This window comes from Alexandromys fortis, unplaced genomic scaffold, assembly GCF_014885135.2.
Source record: "Alexandromys fortis isolate MF-2015 unplaced genomic scaffold, M_Fortis_MF-2015_v1.1 scaffold_20, whole genome shotgun sequence".
Taxonomy (NCBI): domain Eukaryota; kingdom Metazoa; phylum Chordata; class Mammalia; order Rodentia; family Cricetidae; genus Alexandromys; species Alexandromys fortis.
The window spans coordinates 15,727,575-15,750,434 of record NW_026067903.1 but is presented as its reverse complement, the minus strand read 5'-3'; the positions used below and the strand labels follow the sequence as shown (position 1 = coordinate 15,750,434).

At 36.2% G+C, this 22,860-nt stretch overlaps 1 protein-coding gene across 2 annotated transcripts in view; it reads right to left on the bottom strand.

Moving 5' to 3' along the window:
- Positions 1–22,860, bottom strand: part of Smap1 (small ArfGAP 1) — an 83,007-nt gene that overhangs the window by 21,285 nt on the left and 38,862 nt on the right. The window contains exons 3-5 of one of the 2 annotated variants that reach the window (XM_050134713.1): positions 17,078–17,163; positions 9,073–9,148; positions 4,516–4,596 (exon numbers count right to left, since the gene is read on the bottom strand). In XM_050134713.1, coding sequence (XP_049990670.1) covers positions 4,516–4,596; positions 9,073–9,148; positions 17,078–17,163 — 243 coding nt within the window. The remainder of the gene's footprint in view (positions 1–4,515; positions 4,597–9,072; positions 9,149–17,077; positions 17,164–22,860) is intronic. The other variant, XM_050134712.1, reaches the window with a different exon arrangement.

Below are 22,860 nucleotides of genomic sequence, written 5' to 3'. Positions count from 1 at the left end.
GTGTATAAATGAGTAAAGCGAACAGCGGTATCCTAGGCTATAATGTGAACTAACAGAACTTCAAAGGACTTAGCCACTCATATAAAAATGAAAAAAGAGGGCTGGAGAGATGGCTCAGCGGTTAAGAGCATTGCCTGCTCTTCCAAAGGTCCTGAGTTCAATTCCCAGCAACGACATGGTGGCTCACAACCATCTGTAATGAGGTCTGGTGCCCTCTTCTGGCCTGCAGGCATACACACAAACAGAATATTGTATACGTAATAAATAAAAAAATATATTAAAAAAATGAAAAAAGACAAAAAAGTTTGGAGGCATAAGAGTATAAAACTGCAAAATAATAAAATTATGCACAAATAAAAACACAAAATTGATATTGATGCTAAGTGAAAAAGTCAGTATGCTAATTACCTCCAAAGAGAAAGAATGAAGTGATTAAAGGTTATAAGATGGGAGCTTTGGAAGTGACAATGACATTCAATTTATATAGTGATAGGTGATAGTTATATAAGATTGCTTATAAGTATTGAAAGTCAACATAATTTTAATGTACATGTATTTTAAAAAGGTATTTAAAACCTCAGAATACTGTAAACTATAAAGCAGGACACCAATATGAGAAATTTAATTTCAATTTCAGCACTTGCAGCAAAATATAAAATAGAAAATAAAACTCTCAGTATTGGTCCCAAATTGAAAAAAACAAAAGTATAGCAAATACCTTTATGGCATAAACAGCAATGTCTTCAACTATAAGATTAAGAACAACGCAAAATTCTAAAGCACTTCTCCTGTTACCATTTCCTTTTACTGGCAAGCAACTTACTGTAACAGTAAGTTGGTGAAAACATTTGTATACAAACACCAACAATGAATGTGTAGCAAAATGAGAATGCTTCGATAAACTTCCAGAACCTGTGTGTTAATACTTAGTGTCAACTAGAAACAACCTCTAGTTAGTTGGAGAACTGCCTTGATCGGCTGGTCTTTGGCTGTGTCTATGAGAGACTGTCTTGGCTGATGTGGAGGCTCAGCCCACTGTGAGGTACCATTCCATAGGTGGGCCTGGGTTCCATAAGAAAGCAATGGCAGTGAGCAACCTAGAAAGCAACATTCCTCCATGGGCTGCTTGAGTCCCTACTTAGGTTCTTGCTCCACCTTCCCTCGGTGATGCACTGTGACCTAGAAGTGTGAACTAAAATAAACCCTCTCCTCCCCTAAGTTGCTTTTGGACATGGTATTTATCATAGCAACAGAAAAGCAAATTAAAACCCAGATTTAAAAAATTATATTTAAGGTCCCTTAGGACAATTCTCTCAAACCATATGTTTCAATCACGCTTTTCAAGAACAAAGTAAATGTAACATAATATTGTATTTTCTTAATACCTAAGGTGCTAAAACATAAAGAGCAACTGATTTTAATTAACAAATGAGCATATATAAAAATAGTCTAGAACAAACAGAAGACCATCTAGGAATTAGGTTATTTCTCAGAATACTTTTCTATCTGCCCAACTACTTGGAACTCCAGACTAAAAGTAAACTTTTAAGCTCCTGTGGGTCAATAAGAAGCATCATCTATATCTGACTCAACTATAACCCAAACCAAACCTTCACTTCTAAAATACATCTATACACATTTCCTTAATGTCTAATTTAATCTTTGCAAAAACTGTTCAAAGCAACTATTGTCATTACTGTCTTCTTGTAAATGAAGAAAACAAAAACTTAGGAAAGCAATACTCAAAATACAACCACTAGTCAGTATCCCTTTGTGCTGGTGGACGACAGACCCAAAGCACTCAGGTCTCACTGCTCACTCAAGAACAGCGGAGCTTTATGATTATCTGCTGTTATTTCTTAGATTACAGCTAATAGCACAGGCACTGTTCCGAACTTATTTCATCCTCACAACAGCTTTATGAAGTAAGCAATCATCCCAACTTTGTAAGAAAAATAAAATGAGCAAAAAGTTCTAATAATGTCTTCCAGACATAATTAGTAAGGTTTAGTGATAAAAGCTGACCCATGTTAATAAGCTAAGTAAGTTGCTCCTTAACCTCTTAGAGATATTACTTATTGCTACGGTTGAAATGTTTGTGGCCACTTCAAAATACATGTGTTGAGACTAAAACCCCAACACTGCGAGACAGTATTAAGAGCTGAGGGCCTTTGCGAGGTGATGAAGTCACAAGAGCAGAATCCCTATGACTGGGATTAGTATTCTGATAAAACAGGCCCCAGAGTGAGTCTTACCCATTTCCACCAAGTGATATTCACAGCAAGGTGCCATTCTATAAATAAGCAAGTGGGCCCACACAAGACACAAGCCTTGGTCTTGAACTTTACAGCCTCCAGAACTGTGAGAAATAGATTACTGTTGTTCATAAGCCACACAACACATGGTATTTTTTGATACAGCAGTCTATGGAAACCAAGTCATTTTTCAAGGAAAACATCACTAATGAAAAGGGCTCATATCTTAATCACTATGATCAGTGGGCAAATTTGAAATCACACAAAATAAATGTTATTAGTTACATTTAATAGGGGGAAAGCAGTATGACTTGATCCCTTTTATACTAGAATGTCAGCCAATGAAATACTGATTCCAGTTATGACATAATGATCCAGGGTTGGAAGAAACATTAACAGTATGGGCTCTAAATTAAGATCATAGAGTTTGACCCAGACATTGATTCTTACCCACAGAATCAAAAGCTGGTGGGTTGTTTTGTTTTTTTTGTTTTTGTTTTGTTTTGTTTTGTTTTTAAAAAAAGACAAGAGCCAAGCATGGTGTCACACAGCTGCAATCCCAAAACTCCAGGAGTTCAAGGTTGCCCTGAACGACATCAAACCACATGTTAAAAGGGAACAGGAAGGTGGAGAAAAGAGAGAAAACAGAAAAAAGAACAGAGGCTCTCCAGAACTTCAACTGAACACCAAATCATCAGAGCCTACTCACTTTTAACCCTGCGCTATGTGCTCTAAAATCCAGTCCGTCTCATGAACTCCCCTGTGCTAATAACGCTCAGCTAGTCTTATGGAAATGGCTTTCCTCTGGTGGTTCGGCATGCTATTCAGAGCTGACACTCCACCTATCAAACCTCTGGATCTCTCTCTGAGTTGTATAAATCTCTATGTCCAAATACCCGCTATCACCTGTAACCTCATACTGAACGTGCCTAACTTTGAATCCATCTCATTTTCCATTTTTCTCCTCAAATCAGATCCTTATCTCACATGGAGATGTTGAAGTCAGAAATGGCAGCCAAGGCTTTCAAAGCACCCCATTAAACTCCACATAGTCTACCTTATGATCGCTCTAAACTACACTCTTCTCTGTCCCACTTTCAGCAGGTGTCTCTGTCATTTTATTTCTGGATTAAGTCTGGTTCTTATGCCTTTTTCTTCATTTATTAACACAAAATTCACTTCCCCAGGAGCCAGTAGAACCGAGTTTCTGAAAACATGAAAACCTTATCATTCGCCCCTTCCCCTTAAAACTCATATTAAAGTCCCACAGCCTTCAGAGCGAAGAACAATCTCCTTCCGTGGGTTCTTAAGGACTCCCTCCTACTTCTCCCCCCTCTTTCCTTTTTCCACTACACCATTCAACCTGCCAGTCCTTAAACACAGTACTCCACCTACACCTTTTCACAAGCTGCTTTCTCTACCTGGAATACCTCCTGATCCTTATAGTTAATGCCTTCTCAAGAGTATAACACCCATCAGAAGTATATTTTCTAAGAGTAGTAGCAAAGCTATCTCAGTCACTGTATAAATACACCGCATTATAAACTGCTGTATTTCCCCATTAGACTACAAAGTCCACAAGGGCACAGGCATATCTTACTTGTCTTTGTGTCCCACAAGTCTACATGCCATTTATCAAGATGTAGACACAAAAAAAAATGAGTATCAAAGGAAATTAAAATTCTCAAATATGTGCACATGAGATTGAATACATAATACAAGACATAAAAATACCTATCTTATTACCACACTCAGAATATACTCTAAAATTCATCACTGACAGTTCTAAAGTCACAGTCCCATAAAATACAGTTTTCTATATGATAGTTGATACTGCTTCAAAGGAAAAGAAATTTGACATCAACTTTCAAGTGCTTAGAGAAACAGCACCATAGTCAGAAAAGATTTTTTTTTAACCAAAGATGTAGAAATCAGAGAATTCAACAACAAAGTATCTTTAAAGTTCATCAACCTTTAAAGTTCCTATAAGGCAGTTATGACTATGACAACAAAAAATTGCTTAATGGTTAAATATGGTAATAGCCTCAAAATCAGTCACTCTGAAATTAAATATAAAACAAAACTCTTTACTCATGCCAATGGCATAGAACAAGATTCAGCAAATTAAATATCTGACATTTTTTATTCTGGATATTACTCAAAACATGATTTCTGCTGGTGTTCCTAAACCACAGTCTTGTGAGAAGAAGCCCACCTATCAGCAAACACCACAAATGCACATGTGGAAAACTTACTATACCTCTAGTTTGTTTTTATCAACAGCAGCTTGCAGAGAAGGAGAGGATACCAAAGGCTGAAGAGGGGCATCAGAGGAGGAAATCTAGATGTGCAGACGCAAAGTTAGGAGGGAAAAAAAGAAGAGAAGGTAATGATCAAACTGACAAACACCAGAAAGAAACCAACACTCATGTTTATGATAAAAACAGTTTAAAGAATTTTAACAAAGTAAAATATTGCCATCAAGAATAAGTATGTTTTAAAAACAATGTCTATGTGAAATATTTAAAAAAAACATAGCAAAGAATATACACTTAAAATAGATTTTACTAGGCTAAAAATTTAAACTGTTTAGATAAGATCATAACAAAACTAATAAGTATAATTTTCTCTGGTAATTCATTCTCAGTCAAAGTTACTACTGGAACCCTAACATACTGAAGCAAGAAAAGGTTTTATCCAAAGTTGGAGAGTAAAATTTTCTTTTTGTTTTTGCTGATAATTACTTTAAGAATGGAAAGTAAAGCAGGGGAAATAATAAAAGATAATTACATTTTTAACTTGATGTTTAAAAAAGCAAAAGCAAAGACTAAGAGAAGACTGGGTTAATGTAACAGCTGAGTAGCAACAGACTTATTACAAAATAATTTATTCATGTCCTTCACAAAAATGGGCGTGCACACAGAAGTCCCAAAGCCGCACTTGCTGGGTTACCTTAAGAGATTAAGACAGTCACACATAAGCAGCCATTTACACACAAAAATGGAATTCACCTGAAAGCTTTGCACACATCTTCCTACCCAATCTCTACTTGCACTGGTGAACACTTCAACAGAAGCATTTCTTACTGCTCTCTTCGCCACAGAAATAAAACTGACTGTTTATAAAATGCATGCCAGATCTCTGGAGCCATAAAGCTGGCATCTCTGCATTTCCCTGTCATACTGGGAGTGTCTATGGGGATTTCGAGTTGCTATTATAGATGGGCTATCATGTAATGTCAAAAGAGTACTTCACAATGCCAACTCCTCCTTCAATCTGCTAGTTAATTAAGACTGTAGTTCTTGAATCACTTTGGACGCTTGTTTCTCCCTTGCACAGTGTTTCTGGTGTGATTTGCGTAAACTAGATGTTTAATTAATATTAAAGCAAGCCTCACATAAAAGAAAATGCACAGCACATAGAAATGTAGAATTTCCATTAAGAAAAAGTCAAACTAGCCGGGAATAATGACATTACCCAGCACTCAGGACGCAAGACATTCCGGTCCAGACAGCTAAATAAAAAGAACTTGTCCAAAAAAAGAGAAAATCTGTTCAAACTGTACCTTAGAGCCCATCCTAAAGTTGGTTGTTCCTAGAGATATTTATTAAAATTTTCATGTAAAATGGGATTAAAAAGATAAGATTACTTAATAAGGTAACCTGTATCATAAAACTTATTTGGACAAACTTGTAAAAAAAAACAACACAAAAATATAAAAGGTGAGAAGGTAAACTATAAAACATCAAGAAACAAAAAACCCCACTTTATTATGAAAGTGATTGTTATCCTCTTTAGAAGGTGTAAGAAAGAAAAGAAAAAAGAAACAAACTAGGTACTCTTGAAAGTTCTCTGTCTCTCAAAACCATGTCTTTCTCATACCTCACTAGCAAGAGGGTACGACTGTCTCCTGGAACAGTGCTCCTGACTTCCCCAAATCCTGGCTCTATACTTAAGTTACTCTCACATGCAAATCTGATCTTAGATTATTTAAACACTCCTTAACTACATCACACCTACTGTATCCCCTTTTCCTTCCCTGCTCTGGCTACACTCTGCATTCTGTCACCTACAACTCCTCCTAGTCTGTTCTCTAGTCTGTCTCTACTGACTTTTAGGAACCTTTGCTCTTCTTATCCTGACTAAGTAAAGTGCCCACACTTTTATTAGTTCTTTCCTCTTGACTTGGCATGGCTTTTTCTAGGACTCCAAGTATTCACTGGTTCCTACTGACTGGGTTATATAGCCCACATTGGCCTTGAACTTACTCTCTAGCCCAGGCAGGCCTAGACCTTGGGATCCTTCTGCCTCCGCCTCTAAACTGCCTCTAGACTGGTGGTTCTCCACCTGTGGGTTGCAACCCCCTTTCATGATATCTTGCATATCAGTTATTTACATTAAGATTCAAAACAGTAGCAAAAATACAATTATGAAGTAGCAATGAAATAATTTTATAGTTGGGGGTCATCACAACATGAGGAACTGTATTAAAGGGTCACAGATTTAGGAAGGTTTAGACTAAGATTACAGATCAGTCAGCACCACCAGGGCAGCCTATTGAAGCATTCCTTATAGCTGAAAATAAATCATCCCTGGCAATGAAGAAGATTCCACTCTAGCTTCTCTCACTCTCACATGGATTCCAGCAGCCTTGGTTCACGGCTACACTAAGGCTGTGGAACAACAGAAAACAATAAGCTCCCTGCTATTGTTTCATTGCAGTTTACTGCTTTGAATTTTATCACATTTTGAAATATGGTATAGAAAGCCAAGAAGTAAATCAGTACTTTGTTTTGAAATTGCCTAACATAGAGAAAAAGGATCATTCTTAAAATAGAAAAAAAAATCAAAAGCAGTAGCACATTCTGACAACACTTACAATAACATCTGAAACAGGAAACAGATAAATTATAAAAATAAGACATTAAAACAAATTAGAGCTATTTAATACAGGAGTTATAGCCACATAAAACTCAATAGTCATCAAGATAGCTCTTGGTCAGAGTACAACTAATGTAACTAGTGTCCAAATGGTCCCACTTCTTTCAGGAAATAACTTAGATATAAGGCACTCATAGTCTGTCTCATTTTTAAAATCTGGTATAACCTCTACTTAGTATTCTAGCTGACTCTGAACATGGGTTACATGTAAATAACTTTCATAAATGTTTCTGGATTTTCATTTCATTAGTAATATAAACTTAGGAGTATATAAACTTTTACTTTAATTTTTTTTGCTTCCAAGCCTACAAAAAAACGAATAAGAAAAACATAGTATCAGTGCCTATATAAACACTAAATTCTTCACATGTTAACAACACACCATGTATGTTCTCTACACACTCATACACATATGCATGCCAACTGCCAGATTTCACTGAACTATTTGAAAATGAGTTACAAACATGTCATTTAATCCTAACACTGTAATTTTACTTTATTTCCTATGACTGAAAAGATTGTCTTAACAAACAATACCTATACATGAAAAAGGGAAATCCAGTTTTCATCTAAAGATAAAGCTCTTATAAATTAATACATAATCCTAACGTCCAATTTGCTGAGGAAAAAAAAAACAAATTCAAGTAAAAAGGTTTAGAATGTCACATTCGGGGTTTAATATAAAGTAGTATGTTTTATAAAATATTCTAAATAATATTTCATATGAAAATTTGTTAAATATTGAGTTAGTTCACTTAAGGATGAATGGAGTCTTAAATTCAAGCACATTATAAACATCATTCTCAACACTGTTAATTTTTATTTATCCTTAAACAGCTTTTGTCTGTTCCACCCACCAAAGGTGAAGAAGCAGCTCAAAGGACTACAGGGCTATCTTGGTACCAGAATCTCCAGATATTTTAATACTTGGTTCCCTGTTAGTGGCTCCTTGGAGAGGCTTAGGAGATGTAGCCATGAGGTCTTAAAGATCTGTGTCATTTCCAGTTTGCTCTCTTTGCTTCAGTTTGGACTATGAGATGTAGCACTCAGCTCTCAGCCTCCAGTTCCAGGTGTCCTGCCTGCCTGCTGCCACCCTTCCCTAGTGTGGTGATGGACTCTTAATGCCACTGGAACTGAAGAGTAAACTAAACCCCAAATAAACCCTTCTCTCTATAGGCTGCCTTGGTCAGGGTGCATCACCACAGCAACAGAAAAGTACCTGAACAGGAGGAACTAAAAGAAAAAGCTAATTTAATGCCAAATGAGATGAAAACTCTCAAAACTGCCTGATAAATGACTTCACAAGATTAATTACTGTAACACTTTCTTCTTAAATAAGGAATCAAAGGCCAAAAATTGATTTCAATGATAAAGGAAATTAGTCTTATATAATTAACTAGGGAGGAAAATTTTAATCCGAAATAAAAAACTAGATAAAAGCAGTTGATTAATTTGATTGCTACAGCAAGGTAACAACTATTATCATATACTTGCTAATAATCAAGAAAAGTATCCAGCATTAATATGCTCTTGGGATACTCTTCATGTTTCAACAAACAATATTCTAGCAGGAAAAAAGACTACAAGTTTTCTTTAGTATTCATTTTGAGAATTTACAAAGTAATTTTATATTCCCCTCTTTTTTTTCCAACTGGTGGCTTAGTCTTTTTTAATTACAGAATTGTTTTAATGAAAGGTCAAGTAAACTGGACCCTCTCTACTTTAAGTTACAAGGTTATATAACCAAAAAAAACCTAATATTTAAACAGTTAAGCATATGCAACTAATATGTTTTATAATAAACAAAATGAGTTATATGTTAAACGTCTGAAATCTACTTAACAAACATCAATTGGTAAAAGATGGTTTTACTTACATTTGTAATAGCTATAGCATTTTTATCATAGTATTTCTTCTTTTCATATTTATCTCTGATGAAAAATTCTACTGCTCTGAAAACAGATAACTTAAGGAAAAAAGTGAGTTCAGTCACGTGTACATTTCCCTTATTCATTCCTCTCCAAACAGCCCACACTATTTTTCTAATCCCCGATCTCCACTTTCTCACCTTATTCTGTACATGGTCATACTTTTCTTCTCCCTCTCCCTCCACAGAAAGTGCATTTATTTCAGGAAAACTCATTCTAAAACAATAAACAAACAAATCATCCCAACTTGAAAAGAAAAAACAACAGTATAATTCTTCATTCCAGTCCACCACCACTTCTATCACCCAACTCTCAGTTTAGCTCAGGTTCATTTTACAATAAACTAGCATCCAAGCAGTACTCAGAATGTACCAAACAGTGCATGCTGTGTGCTGTACACCGATTCTTTGAATGTCTTTCAAAACCAAGTTAATGTACTTATGGCTATTTTCACACCATAAATGAACAATTAGCAACTCAGAAAGATTAAGTACCTGATTCTAACATGATTTTTTTCCTACCTTACCCCAGCTATCTCAAGAATTGGTGACACTCAGAATTTCCTATTTATTAAAATAGTGGCATTTTTTTTTCTTGAAAAGGTGAGGAATGAAGAAATTCAGGAACTGAAACTAAAGTTTCCACTTATAACAAGAAAGCTTCTCAGAAATTATCTATGTAGTAAGTAATATAAAAATTACACACGGTCAAAGTTGATCTGTCTACTACTGTTTAATAAAAATAAAAGATTAAGACTAGTGAAATCATTAAAACTTTCTTAATTATTAACAGAGAACTATTGAGAAAAAAAACTATTTTTCAATTCCAAGGAAATGACTTAAAGAATGGCTATGCTGGTTTTGACTGCTCTCAGTTCCTAAGAACCCCTTAAAGCAAAAACACTCAAGAAGCACACACACACATGTCCTTGTGCATGTGTGTGTGTATATGCATGTATGTATGTATTTGTGCACAATACTAAATGCAACCAATTCTTCATTGTTAATTTTACCTAACGTAAATAACGACTAAACACTAGGGATCTGCACATTTTGAGGAGCAGGTAAATATTTTATGATATTTACAAGAGTAGATCTGTACTCAACTCTTATATCTAGAAGAGACCATGTAGTCACAGAATATTGTTACTGGTGGGTATGGCTGTATTCTAACTAAAGTTCATTTGTAGAACAGATCCTTGATTCAAAGTTTTATAGTCATTCATGAATTCTATTCTAATATTCTGGATGAAAAAACCAAAATGGATTTAAAGGGCTAGCAACACGACTCAGCTCGTAAGAATGCTTGTCAACAACCCCGAGAATGTGCGTTCAAAGCCAGGAAGCCATGTTGTAGGAGGAAAGAACAATCACAGCAGGTTGTCCTCTGACCTTCTCGTGCACCCCATTGCATATGTGGACACAGATACTCAATAGATACTTATTAGATATAAGGACTATAACATATTTAAAGAGGAAACTCTATAAACTGTCATTCTAGGCATTTCCAAAAGAAATTTTCACTGTATGTCTACTGATGCTAATGCCTAACTCCCAAAAGCAGTTTCCAATAAAAAGGCGACACTTGTGTATCTATTAGGTACCTACTATTAACTTGTAATTTCCTTAACTTCCAAGTTAGCTAATTATCAAATAAATACTTTAGTAGATAAAAACACGACAGAAAAGCTGTCATCACAGGTTGTTCAGAGTTTTGAGAATACATAAATATTTAAGCAATCAACAAATGAAGCTAGTTTTTAATTTATATACTTCTGTGCCTCAGTTTCATCAGCTTTAAAATAATATTCATTGTAATTTATTTGTAAATAATATTATTGAATTATTATAAGAATTAAATGTCAGTCTCTGTAAAGTACAAAGTAAGTAAAAAAAATGCATGGTACATACTGCCATTTTAAGTATTAGCTCATAACTAATAGAAAAATATTGTGATAGAAAATGTTTTTAAAAGATAAGATCTGTAGTAGAGGATGAAATACCAACTACTGTAAAACTGTTGGCTGATAACCAATTTAAACAAATGAGAAATGACAACAAAGCCAATATATTTGGAGATCAGGAAGAATTAATGTAGTAGGAGACTGCTCATTCGTTCCCCGGCTGCTCAGAACCAAAAAATCACACAGAAACTATATTAATTACAACACTGTTCAGCCTATTAGCTCAGACTTCTTATTAACTAATTCTTACATCTTAAATTAACCCATTTTTATTAATCTGTGTATCACCACGAGACTGTGGAGGTGGAGTCTTTCTCCTTCAGCAGTTACATGGCATCTCCTTGACTCCACCTATTCTCTCTTTATATATATCTCTGTTAGGATTTCTCACGTGGCTGTTCTCTGCTATGCCATTAGCCAAAATAGTTTTATTCATCAACCAGTAAAAGCAACACATATTCAGGAGGACATCCCATATCACATTAATCCTTTTTCTGTCTCTTGATACTGAGACATAAGGACTTAGGTATACTACTGATGTAAATGAACAGCAATGGAAATACAATAACAGTATTTTCAGATGACCAAAGTAAATAACATATTACTTACAAGTCAAGTTTACATAGCTGTTTGAGATTTAGTAAATAAAACATGAAGATAAACATGTATTCTCAGATCTCTCTCCTCCACTTTAAAGATACCACTCGAAGTACTTATTAAATTCCTTTCTGTTCCCAAGAACAAGACCTTCCAGTTTCATACTGCTAACAGCTATAAAACTTTGCTTTGAAAAGCTCAAAACAGAACTGGTAATGAGTTTTGATGTACAACAGAACTCATGGAACTGAAGTAATTGAAACATTTAGTTAGATAAAATATCGTAATAATGGAAAGCTTTATCGTAATAAAGTAAAGCTTTATCTTTTGCCATACCCTAGTACATGAAGCTATAAGTAACCACATCTCACATGAGAAATGATAGTTTCAGTAGCATTTGCACAACCTTTCTAAACTGTAAAACTTTGAGAGAGCAAGAAATCTTGTTAAGAATGTAACAAGGTCCCTGTTATATGAATTTAAATCAGTTTAGCTCCAGTGCCCTCGGGTTATATATTTACATCTACAAAAGTGCAGAGATATTAGACTTTGCTCAAAGACCCATAAGCTTAACAAGGATGGCTGGAAGGAAGGAAGGAAAGAAAAAGAAAGGAAGAAAGAGAGGAAGACTTTTTCTTACTTAATTCCCTTATGAAATTGTATTTACAACTATAAAGGTACAGAAATGTGAGCTTTTTAACAACCAAGGTCTGCCTTGTAAATTGCCACGTGGATGCAGAGAACTGAACCAGATCCTCTGGGAGAGCAGCCAGTGCTCTTAACTGCTGAGTCATCTCTCTAGACTGACTTTTTTCTTTCTTTTCTTTTCTTTCTTTCCTGGGAATCCAATCCACTGCCTTAGGCATACTACCAGATAAGCATTTTGTCTCTGAGCTGTAATTCCCATCCTGGTGTTAAGTTTTTCTAGGAGTTAAATTTAAGCTTCAGACTAAAAGGAGGCAAAACTGATTTTCTTATTAATCTCTCTAAATCAGTGGTTCTCAACCTGAAGGTAGAGACCCCTTTGGGGGACTGAAAGACCCTTTCACAGGGGCTAAGAAACACCATCAGAAAACACAGATTATTTATATTAGAATTCCTAACGGTAGGAGAATTCCAGTTATGAAATAACATGAGGAACTGTATTAAAGGATTGCAGAATTAGGGACGCTGAGAACCACTGCTCTAAATAGCAGTGCTTTAGAGTAAAAGAAAAAATGATGACAAATATTATTTTTGAGAAAGGATCTCATTATGTAGTTCAGACTCAAGTAGTCTGTCATGATGCAACCTCCTGAGTACCTGAACTTTATTTACTTTTAGGCTAGATAGGTACATGGTGGCTAAGTTCACAGTCCAAGACTCGTCACCTTTTACTCTAAACTTCATATATGCTTAGACAATGTCCCTCCCTAACCCTTTCCAACAACTATAAGACCATCTTTTTGTAAACAGTAAAAGATCAATACCTCATATTAATATGATCCAATTTAGTAAATGCTTTGGGAAAAGTGGTATTTACTCTGACAAATCACTTAGTATGTCTGACATAGCTACAGCTATGTCAGATTCTCATGTGTTTACCTGGCTACATTTATTCTACAAATATGTGCTATTCTTCAGGGTCTGTGTACACCTTCACTTTCAGAGAAGGAAAGGCCACTCCAGAGAGGATCTCTCTCTCTCTCTCTCTCTCTCTCTCTCTCTCTCTCTCTCTCTCTCACTCACTCACACACACACACACACACACACACAAACAAAGGGTGTCCATCACTGACTCTCCTATCTGTATTTCCTTTTTCTTCTAGACTCCGCTCCTTTAAGAGAGGTTTTCCTCATTCATCAGTAGCAGAAAAAAAAAGCCATGGTTTTTTGAAACAGCAGCTTCCTGGGCCATGCTGCCAGCACAAACACTGGCTCTTTTTGGAGGCCAAGCATTTAAATGGAGTTTGTGACCAGAGTGCTACAACTTGCTTAATGGCAACATAGACCTGTTGTGTGCCTGAAAATGGGGCCGTGAGCATGACTCATTAAACAGACCTCCGACCCGCCATGTTGAACTGGGCAGAGCCAAAAGGCAAAGCAGCCTTAGAAGTGCTTAGCATTTTAAGAAGTGCTCCTGGACAAAAAAGATTTACAGATACACAACAGGACAGATTCAGACATAAAAGGACTCTAAACAAGTCACAGTGTGTTTAAAAAATATATGTAGGCTTGGGAGAAAAAGAAAAAGAGTATAGCAAGTTATAAGAGGAAAAGTAAATGGTTTATTTTTTTAAAAAAAAAAAAGTCCATAAGAGAGTACTGACAGTTGTAGATTAAAGTAATAAAGATAATAAAATAAATACTAAAAAAATAGAGTAAGAACAAATAAGCCACAAAAATATGAAAAATACACAGAGTCTAGATTATGTATATTATTGTGTTTTCTTTGAATTTTTTGACTGCAGAGAAACATTTGATTCTGGGGACTGCTAAGCAAAACCAACATATATACTTTAAAGGTATCTTGATTTCAAAATATGGATCTAAGGATATGTTGCTTTGGAAAAGAGGTTCTTTTGTTTCCACAGAAGTTGAGAACCTGTGGAATCCTTCCAGACTAATGTGGTTTGATAGACCAACCCACCTCCAAAAGGTTGCCATAAACACGCCCAAAAATTACTTCACCCAACAAAAAGCAGAAAGCAGTTTGAAAAGAACTACACCGAAATTCCCTAAGTGATTGTTTATAAATGTTTGTTTACACTTAAAGGAGGATATGCTATAAAGATTTGCACTGGTATAGATCTGGGTTTATTGATACAGATTTAAAGTCAAATTTCTTATTTTATATATATAAACATATCCGTTCTTGATCAAGGTATTGTGTTTACGTAGCTTATTTTAAAATGTTATGTATAATTAAGAAATATAGGTTAGGGCTGGAGAGATGGCTCAGTGGTTAAGAGCATTGCCTGCTCTTCCAAAGGTCCTGAGTTCAATTCCCGGCAACCACACTGTGGCTCACAACCATCTGGAATGAGGTCTGGTGCCCTCTTCTGGCCTGCAGACATACACACAGACAGAATATTGTATACATAATAAACAAATAAGTAGATGGATGGATGGATGGATGGATAGATAGATAGATAGATAGATAATATTTAAAAAAGAAATATAGGTTAATAGATAATCATCTATAATAGTCAAGCTTGTAGTCATGTTAGGTTTTCTAAACATATAGAGATATATTTCAGGTAGATAAGTTATCTTCAAACCTTTCAAAGACTATAGAATATGGCATTTAAGATGTCTAAGAACTTAGGACTTTTTATGACATTGAGACACACCTGCTCCTGGCAGCACCAAGCTACTTCAAGAGAAAGATGGGTACCGAAGAGGCTCCTTATGGTATTGGTTAGCCATTTGAGTAAGAAACTGCTCTTGCCTAGACTGCTTGATGTTATAATGTATGAACTGGACATGCAGGACCCACAAAGAAATGACTGCTGAACTTGCCTAAAGGTGAGACTGTTGAAGATATGGAGAGGCGGGCTACGTTCCTGGCACCCAGCCACCCGCACGGCTAGCTTTATACCCGAAATAATCACATGGAAACTGTATTCATTTAAACACTGCTTGGCCCATTAGTTCTAACCTCTCATTGGCTAGCTCTTACATATTGATCTAACCCATTTCTAATAATCTGTGTAGCCCACGAGGTGGCTTACCAGGGAAGATCTTAACCTGCATCTGTCTGGAGTGGGAGAATCATGGCGACTGCCTGACTCAGCTTCTTTCTCCCAGCATTCTGTTCTGTTTACTCTGCCTACCTAGTTTTCTGTCCTATCAGGCCAGGCAGTTTTCTTTATTAGTTAACTGTTGCGGGAGGTCCTTCCGCCCCTCCAACCAATAGCTGCTGTGATACCAGCCCATTGGGGCGTGGTCTCACTCCCTTTAAAAAAGCGGCTATTTCCTCTGCTCGCTCTCTTCTCTTACTGCTCCGCTGGAGACGAGACTCCCTTCCTGGTTGCGCAGATGGCTGTTGTCTGGGATTGTGATCTGTAAGTTTTTCCCCTTTAAATAAATAACACCCTATTAATCATAACTCCAAACTGGTGTTGCCTTGTTCGTGACTTACGCCTTCAGTTAACCAATGAAAGCAACAGATAAGATACAAGACCCACCTCCATCATGAGACCATCCTTTGCGGTTCCTGCCTCATGAAAGAGTCTGTAAGACATTCAGGAGGACACAGAAGAAAGTTACTGACAAACTGCCAATATAGGTGAAACTATCTTTGAAATTTCTCGCTTTGTGGAAAAGTCTGCTGGATGCTATGGGTCTGTAGGCTGAAGATGGATGCCCAAACAGTACAGAAGAACTTTGGGTGACTGTCCAGGCAGCAAGATGTCTCTGTCAATTCTAGAGTTTTGGAAGTGGCTTAAATTGCACTTCCTGCTTACTTAGGTAATATTATATCCTTCTGGAGTCTTTGATGGAGTTGAAGAATAGATATAGTTTTCTTTAGTCATGATACAAGATAAAGTAGATATTGTAACTGTAATTCTTACCTGATACCTGCTTTGTTATGCATAATTTTACTATGTTAAAGTTCAAACCTTCTTTTTATTTAAACAGAAAAGGGGAGGTGATGTGGGATTCCCCTCTGTATGCTGTGGGTACCATTGGTTAATAAACTGTCTTGAGCTTGTGATAGGGTAGAATAGTGCGAAGCAGGGAAAAGTAAATTGAATGCTGGGAGAAAGGAGGCAGAGTTAAAAGAGAAGCCATGGAGCCACCGCCAGAGACAGACATGCTGAAACTTTGCAAGGAGGCTATTAGCCTCATGATAAAATATAAAATAATGGAGATGGGTTAATTAAGAAGTAAGAGCTAGCTAGCAATGTGCTAGAGTAATTGGCCAAACAGTGATTTAATTAATACAGTTTCTGTGTGATTATTTTGGCAATCTGGGTGGCTGGGAAACGAATAAGCCTCCTCCTACTACACACACACACACACACATTCACTACTTAAAAATCAAAGCATAGTTAGGGCAAATCATTTCTCTTTCTTTTTTCTTTTTAGGACATGGAGATCAAACCCAGGACCTTCTTCTACATACTGAGCAAGCCATTCTACACAGGCTACATTACCCATTCCTAGTTTTCATGAAATAGGTTCTTACTATGTATCAAACCTACAAGTTGGCACATAACTTAGGACCTTACAGCTCTACCTCCCAGAATTGGTGAGATTATAAGTATGCACTATCATGCATGTAATTTCCATCTTTAATTAATGCTACCATAATACACTTCACATCTTCCTCAATACGAACATAAAATACTAATGGTAAAAATGTGCTAACTCTTTTAAACATACAATATACAAAATTTAAAGGATACTGATCTGTCTGTGGTCTTCGAAAATTCTCTGGAAGATTGGCTTCATAAAGTAGTCTTGCTTTAGTATTTCCCATATCTTGCATGCACTGTAATAAAAAAGAAGTCAGGTCTTTTCATTATTCATATGAACAAAAGTAATTCTGGCACACACACATAAATGAACCCTGAAAAACAGTTACAATTTCCAAAATATATTCTCCTCTTTAAGATAATACTTTAAATCCTAACTACAAGGATAATTATTCAAGTTCCAAGCAGAGTCATTATATTCAAAATCCTTAAATCCTATATGCATGTGACTCCATGATTTCTCAAATGTCTTTTTCTGTGAAAGCAACCCTACCTGCTTCTTAAAAATGAAATTCCTGGCATTTTGTGGGTAGTTCTAATGTTTACAAAAATGGAACATTTGAACAGTGCTGCCATTTCCTGGACTAACAACTTAAGATCAAATTTACTACAGGGTTTACTCTAGGATTTTCATAATTACAGCCAAGAAGATGCAAGCCTGGTAAAGAGAGAGGGCTGACCTAAATTCCACGCAGTAGATTAGCTGCTGTGCAATGAAAGCTTTCCTTAAACAAAGCAAAACCATCTTTGAGCCTTAATGGCTCAATTTTATATACAAGGTCAGAAGTATACAGAATACCGCTGTAGTTTAAGTATTCCCCAAAGGTCTACTTGTTAAGGGCCCACTCCCCAAAGTGGCACCACTGGAAGGTAGTGGGGCCTGTAAGTGGAGCCCAGTGAGATCATGGTATAACAGCTGACTTCACCATGCACCCCACATGCACACCATTACCATCCTCTGGCTTCAATATCGCCAAAAGCAGAAAGGTGCCTTCTTGGACTGGAGCCTTCAGAACTGTCAGCTAAATTATGCTTTTCTACTTACAAGTTCATTTCTTTGGGTACAGTATATACAAAACTAATAACAAACCCATTACAAACCTCTTCCCTAAAATCTAAGAATTCAGAAAATATAAAATAATTGTATAATCATTTTTTAGATTTTTATAGTTTTTTATTTAGATTTTTATAGTTACAAGTGGTAACTAGCCAAATAGCATTTCCTTGATATTTTACCACACTACAAGTTTGATTCACAGACAAAATATTTTAATATTATATAATTTACAGACAACTTGCATTTAACTATTTTAATTAGAGATTCAGTTTTTACAATGTAGTTTTTTTGCCCTGATTTCCCAGACATAAACCCTAAACTCCTGAGAAAACAATCTAAGTTTAAGAACTATCTTGACGCTGGTCTTGAGTTGAAGCTCTAAAGAGGACAAAGAGGTATTTTCCTTTAAGTATAAATAAGCATAAATTTTCACAACTGAAGGCTCACTGGTGCCTAAGGTCCCAGCATACACTCAAATCTGGGTAACTATCCCACCTGGCTCTCAGGTAAACAAGATTGCTATTCCTCTTGAGAAGGGATGCAGGTGGGAACAGTGTAAAAAAATGATAAAAGAGATAAAGAATTAAATATTTTTATCATTTAGTCCTTTCAACATAAGGGAAACGAAATCTAAGTAACTTGAGATACATCCCCAACCCCCATGGTGGAAGGAGAAAACCAAGCCCTGCAGGCTGTCCTCTGACATCCATGGATACGTTGTAGCACCTTGTATCCATTCTATCCCTAACAAATAAAGATTAAAAATTCTTTTAAGAAAAAAGTAAGCATTATACTTTAATTGTTTGTAACCAGGAAGAAATGTAAGCTGGGGTTATAAATGATATTTCTTCACTTTTACCATCTAGTTTCTGGGAATCAAGCCAGACTATAAGTACTAGACATCATTCTTAAAAACACATTTTCCCCACATTCCTGAAAAACACACTTTTAAAACCTGTTTTTACTCTCTAGGAGGAAAATACTTGTACCCAAGCCATCAAAAATTCAAATATACTAAGAATTGTAAATATTATCTTATAATAGTGAGGTTATAACATTATCTGTCAATACCTTTTTCTATTTCACCCCCAGTATTCAAATGTGAAGAAGGGAGATGTATGGATTATAAGCCAATATTTTTATTAACACTTTTAAAAAGATACTTTAAAATGAGTTCATTTCGAAATTAAGACTTTAAAAACACAAAAAAACAAGCATCTGGCAAACAAAAAATACTCTGACTCTAGAAAATGTTTTCAAAATACTATAGAATACAAAGCCAATGTCGTTGATACTTATAAAAACATATAGTGTATTGAGGCTCATAAAGGAACTATGCATTTCATAGTTATGATATGCCAGCTAGATAGAACATACTGTAAAGTTAACACTATTTACTTTAGCCATTAGATTCAGTCTGTTCTTGGAGATATGAACTCAGTGGTAAACATTAGCCAAGCTTGCTGCTGCTCTCAGTTCAAATCCCAATACCATCTTAAATTCACACTGTGCCCATTTATAGTATAATAAACAACACTTAAGAAGCCCATAACCAGAGCAGAGAAAAATATAGACTCAATAAAATTCATAAAAAAGCTGTTACTTTCAAAAAAAGAATCCCATAACCTGCTACAAAAAGGATTTTTGCCCTTTTTAATCTATAATTTTAGTTTTTCTATGTAATCCATAACTTAGAAAATACACCACAAGTAAAAAGCCAGACAATATTTCAGAATCAATTTAAAAAAAATACAACTGTAACTGAACATGCTGAACAAGAAAAAGTATCTACACTCACATACTGTTGTTACAATGCAATGCCTGGGGCTCACTGGCCAACCAGGCTAGCTAATTCCAGGCCAGTAAGCCAGTAAGAGACTTTTTTTTTGGGGGGGGGGGGGGTTCGAGACAGGGTTTCTCTGTGGCTTTGGAGCCTGTCCTGGAACTAGCTCTGTAGACCAGGCTGGTCTCGAACTTACAGAGATCCGCCCGCCTCTGCCTCCCAAGTGCTGGGATTAAAGGTGTGCGCCACCATGGCCTGGCTAAGAGACTATCTTTTAAAACAGAACTTGAGAAGCACTATCCAAGATTGATCTGTGGTCTCTACAAACAAACGCACTTATATAACACACACACATAACTAAAGTCAGACAGAAACACAGGTGTCCAAGCATAAGTCAGTCTCAGGAAACAAACATAATAAAAAAGTCAAGACTAATCATAATTCCAACTGAAATCCCAAGTAAACGATTCTTTTTCCTAAGAATGAGACCTATTGACTTTTTTCTTTGTGTTAACATTCCAAAACCCTGAACAGCAGAGTTAAGAGATAAGGTTCTATTTGTCCTACCCTAAAAAATAAACTGGGAATACAGTTCTTCCAGGCTCAACAGCTCTGTGTAGTGTGGTTCTGGGATTCCTTGTCCCATCTCCCGTTCTCCTGAGCATGCTCCTGTCTATCCTTGGAATGCTCCTGGAATTTCATCACTGAGATGCTGAGATGAACTTGCACAGCAGACATTAAGAGTAAAACTAAGTTTTGAACTAATCAGAAAGTTACTTGTCTAGTCTTCACTAGTTTTTTATACTTGTCTTTTAAGGTTTACTGGTTGCTTTTATTCAGAAGTGTATGGGGAGAGAGTTGTACGTATGTGAGCACAGGTACAATCACTTGTACATGCATGTGGGAAGGTCACAGAACTCATTGCTGGGTATCTTTCCTCAGTTGTTCACATCCTTTGAGACTCTCTCACTGAACCTGGCGCTTGTTGCTTTGGTTATACTGCCTGGTTGGTGAGCGCTGCTCAGAATCTGCCTATTGCCACCCTGCAATACTGGGGAATCTGAACTCAGATCACACATATGCTGCAAGCACTTGCTGAGTCATCTCGACACTCCTCTGCTTGCTTTTTAAAAATGAGATAAATGAGTTGAAAAATAACAGAAACCAGATATTGTGAATGATTAGAGTATAGTAATTCCCTCTAAGTTCCCAAAGGCAAAATGTGAGGTACTAAAATAATCAAAATCTTAAATAGACATTAGTGTTTTTAGAAGAATGTTTATAGAAAGATGCTGCATAGCTCTGATAAATGCAGAAGAAAAGTCGAACTATTTCAACTAGGGCTGAACAAATGTTTCAGTCCGTAAACACTTATTCAAGAGCACGAGGACTTGAGCTGGGACCCCCAGGACCCACATAAAGAGCTAGGCACAGTACAGCACATACATACAGATTCCTGAAACTCGCTGACCAATGAGTCAAATCAGGCAGTGAACATTCAGGTTCAGAGAAAAAGCATGTCTCAAAATAATAAGAACAGGTGGCACATTCATTTAGTCCCAGCATTTGGGAGGCAGAGGCAGATGGGTAGCACATAGCAAGAGTTCCAGATCACTCAGATCTACACAGTGAGACCATGTCTCTCAAAAATAAGGGTCACAGGAGAGGGTGGAGAGTGACTAAGGAAGACACCCAACATCAACCTCTAGCTCTAAAGAAGCACACATGAGCATACACAACCATTTAAAACATCTACCTAATTTTCTGAGGACTAGATCCAGGAAAGAAGAATCTGATGGCCAGGTCAAAACATTCTTATATAATGTTGTAAAAACATATGCCATCTAAATGTTTGTATATTTATGCATAAAGTATTTCAGGAATGACACACAAGAAACTGATTATCATGGCTATGTCTATGAAAATCAGATGGCTGATGGTAGAATTAAGAAACAAGTATTCCTTTCACAATGTTGTAATCTTAGGCATTTGTGCAATGCCCATTATTTCCATTTCCCCAAACGGAATAAAAAATGAGAGAAGGGACATTAATTCTGCATTTTCCCTAAAATACTAATAACAGCATGGAACTAAATGGGAAGAGGCATAAAAAATGTGGCAAGAATAAAAGGTTTGTCAACATGTAACGACTGAAAATTAATTCAAAGTCAAATTATAGAGTCCAAACTGCTTCTGGGATTCTCATGACTTCACTGCAGCCGAGGTTTTGAACACACAATGTTACATTTTGAACTGCATGAGCTGTCACACCATTTAGTGCCAATGAATACTGCCTGCAACACAGGTCAGGGCTCAAGATGACTACAGATGCTATAAATCAGTTTCTACGGCACACTGCCCTTCCCTTGTGTGAACATAATCACAGAACACAAACACTTCTAATATGTGCCTACCACCATTCCTTTATTGTGTTACAGTGTTCAGTTTGAAAAATTGTTGTTTAAGTTGCTGGTATGAATTCCATATAAAGCATAAAATTCTGGCTTAGGATTAGGACAGATTTTCCAATGGCCCTAAACATACTTCTGCCATTTTGTGCTATTTACTCATACAAAGTGGCATTCTTAGCATTGCTGTTTATAAAATCAAAATATCAAATAACTGTTGAAGATGCTCATTAACTTATAATATCAAATATTCAGCTAAGATTAAACATTTTATGTAACAATCAACAAGTACTCATTACTATGCAAATTTCCCTTTTTCTTTAACATCATAAACAGTAAACTCAAATATATGCTAAAGAATTCCTTTAAAATAATCTTATTTATTATCAATAAATTTTTGGTTTGTATGCCATTTTACATACCCATAAACCCAATCTATTTAACTATTTCACACTCAAATAGGTCACAAGTGGAAAAGGGCTTTTTTTAGAAAGGGGTGGAGAGAGGACTCAGCAGAAAAGAGCACTTGTTATTCTTGCAGAAGACCCAAGTCAGTTCCCAGTACTTGCATCCAAATGCTTACAACCACCTGTAATTCCAGGTACAAAGGATCTGATGCCTCTTCTGACCATTGAGAATCTGCACACGTGCGTGAGTGTATATAGAAACACACATTAAAAAAAAA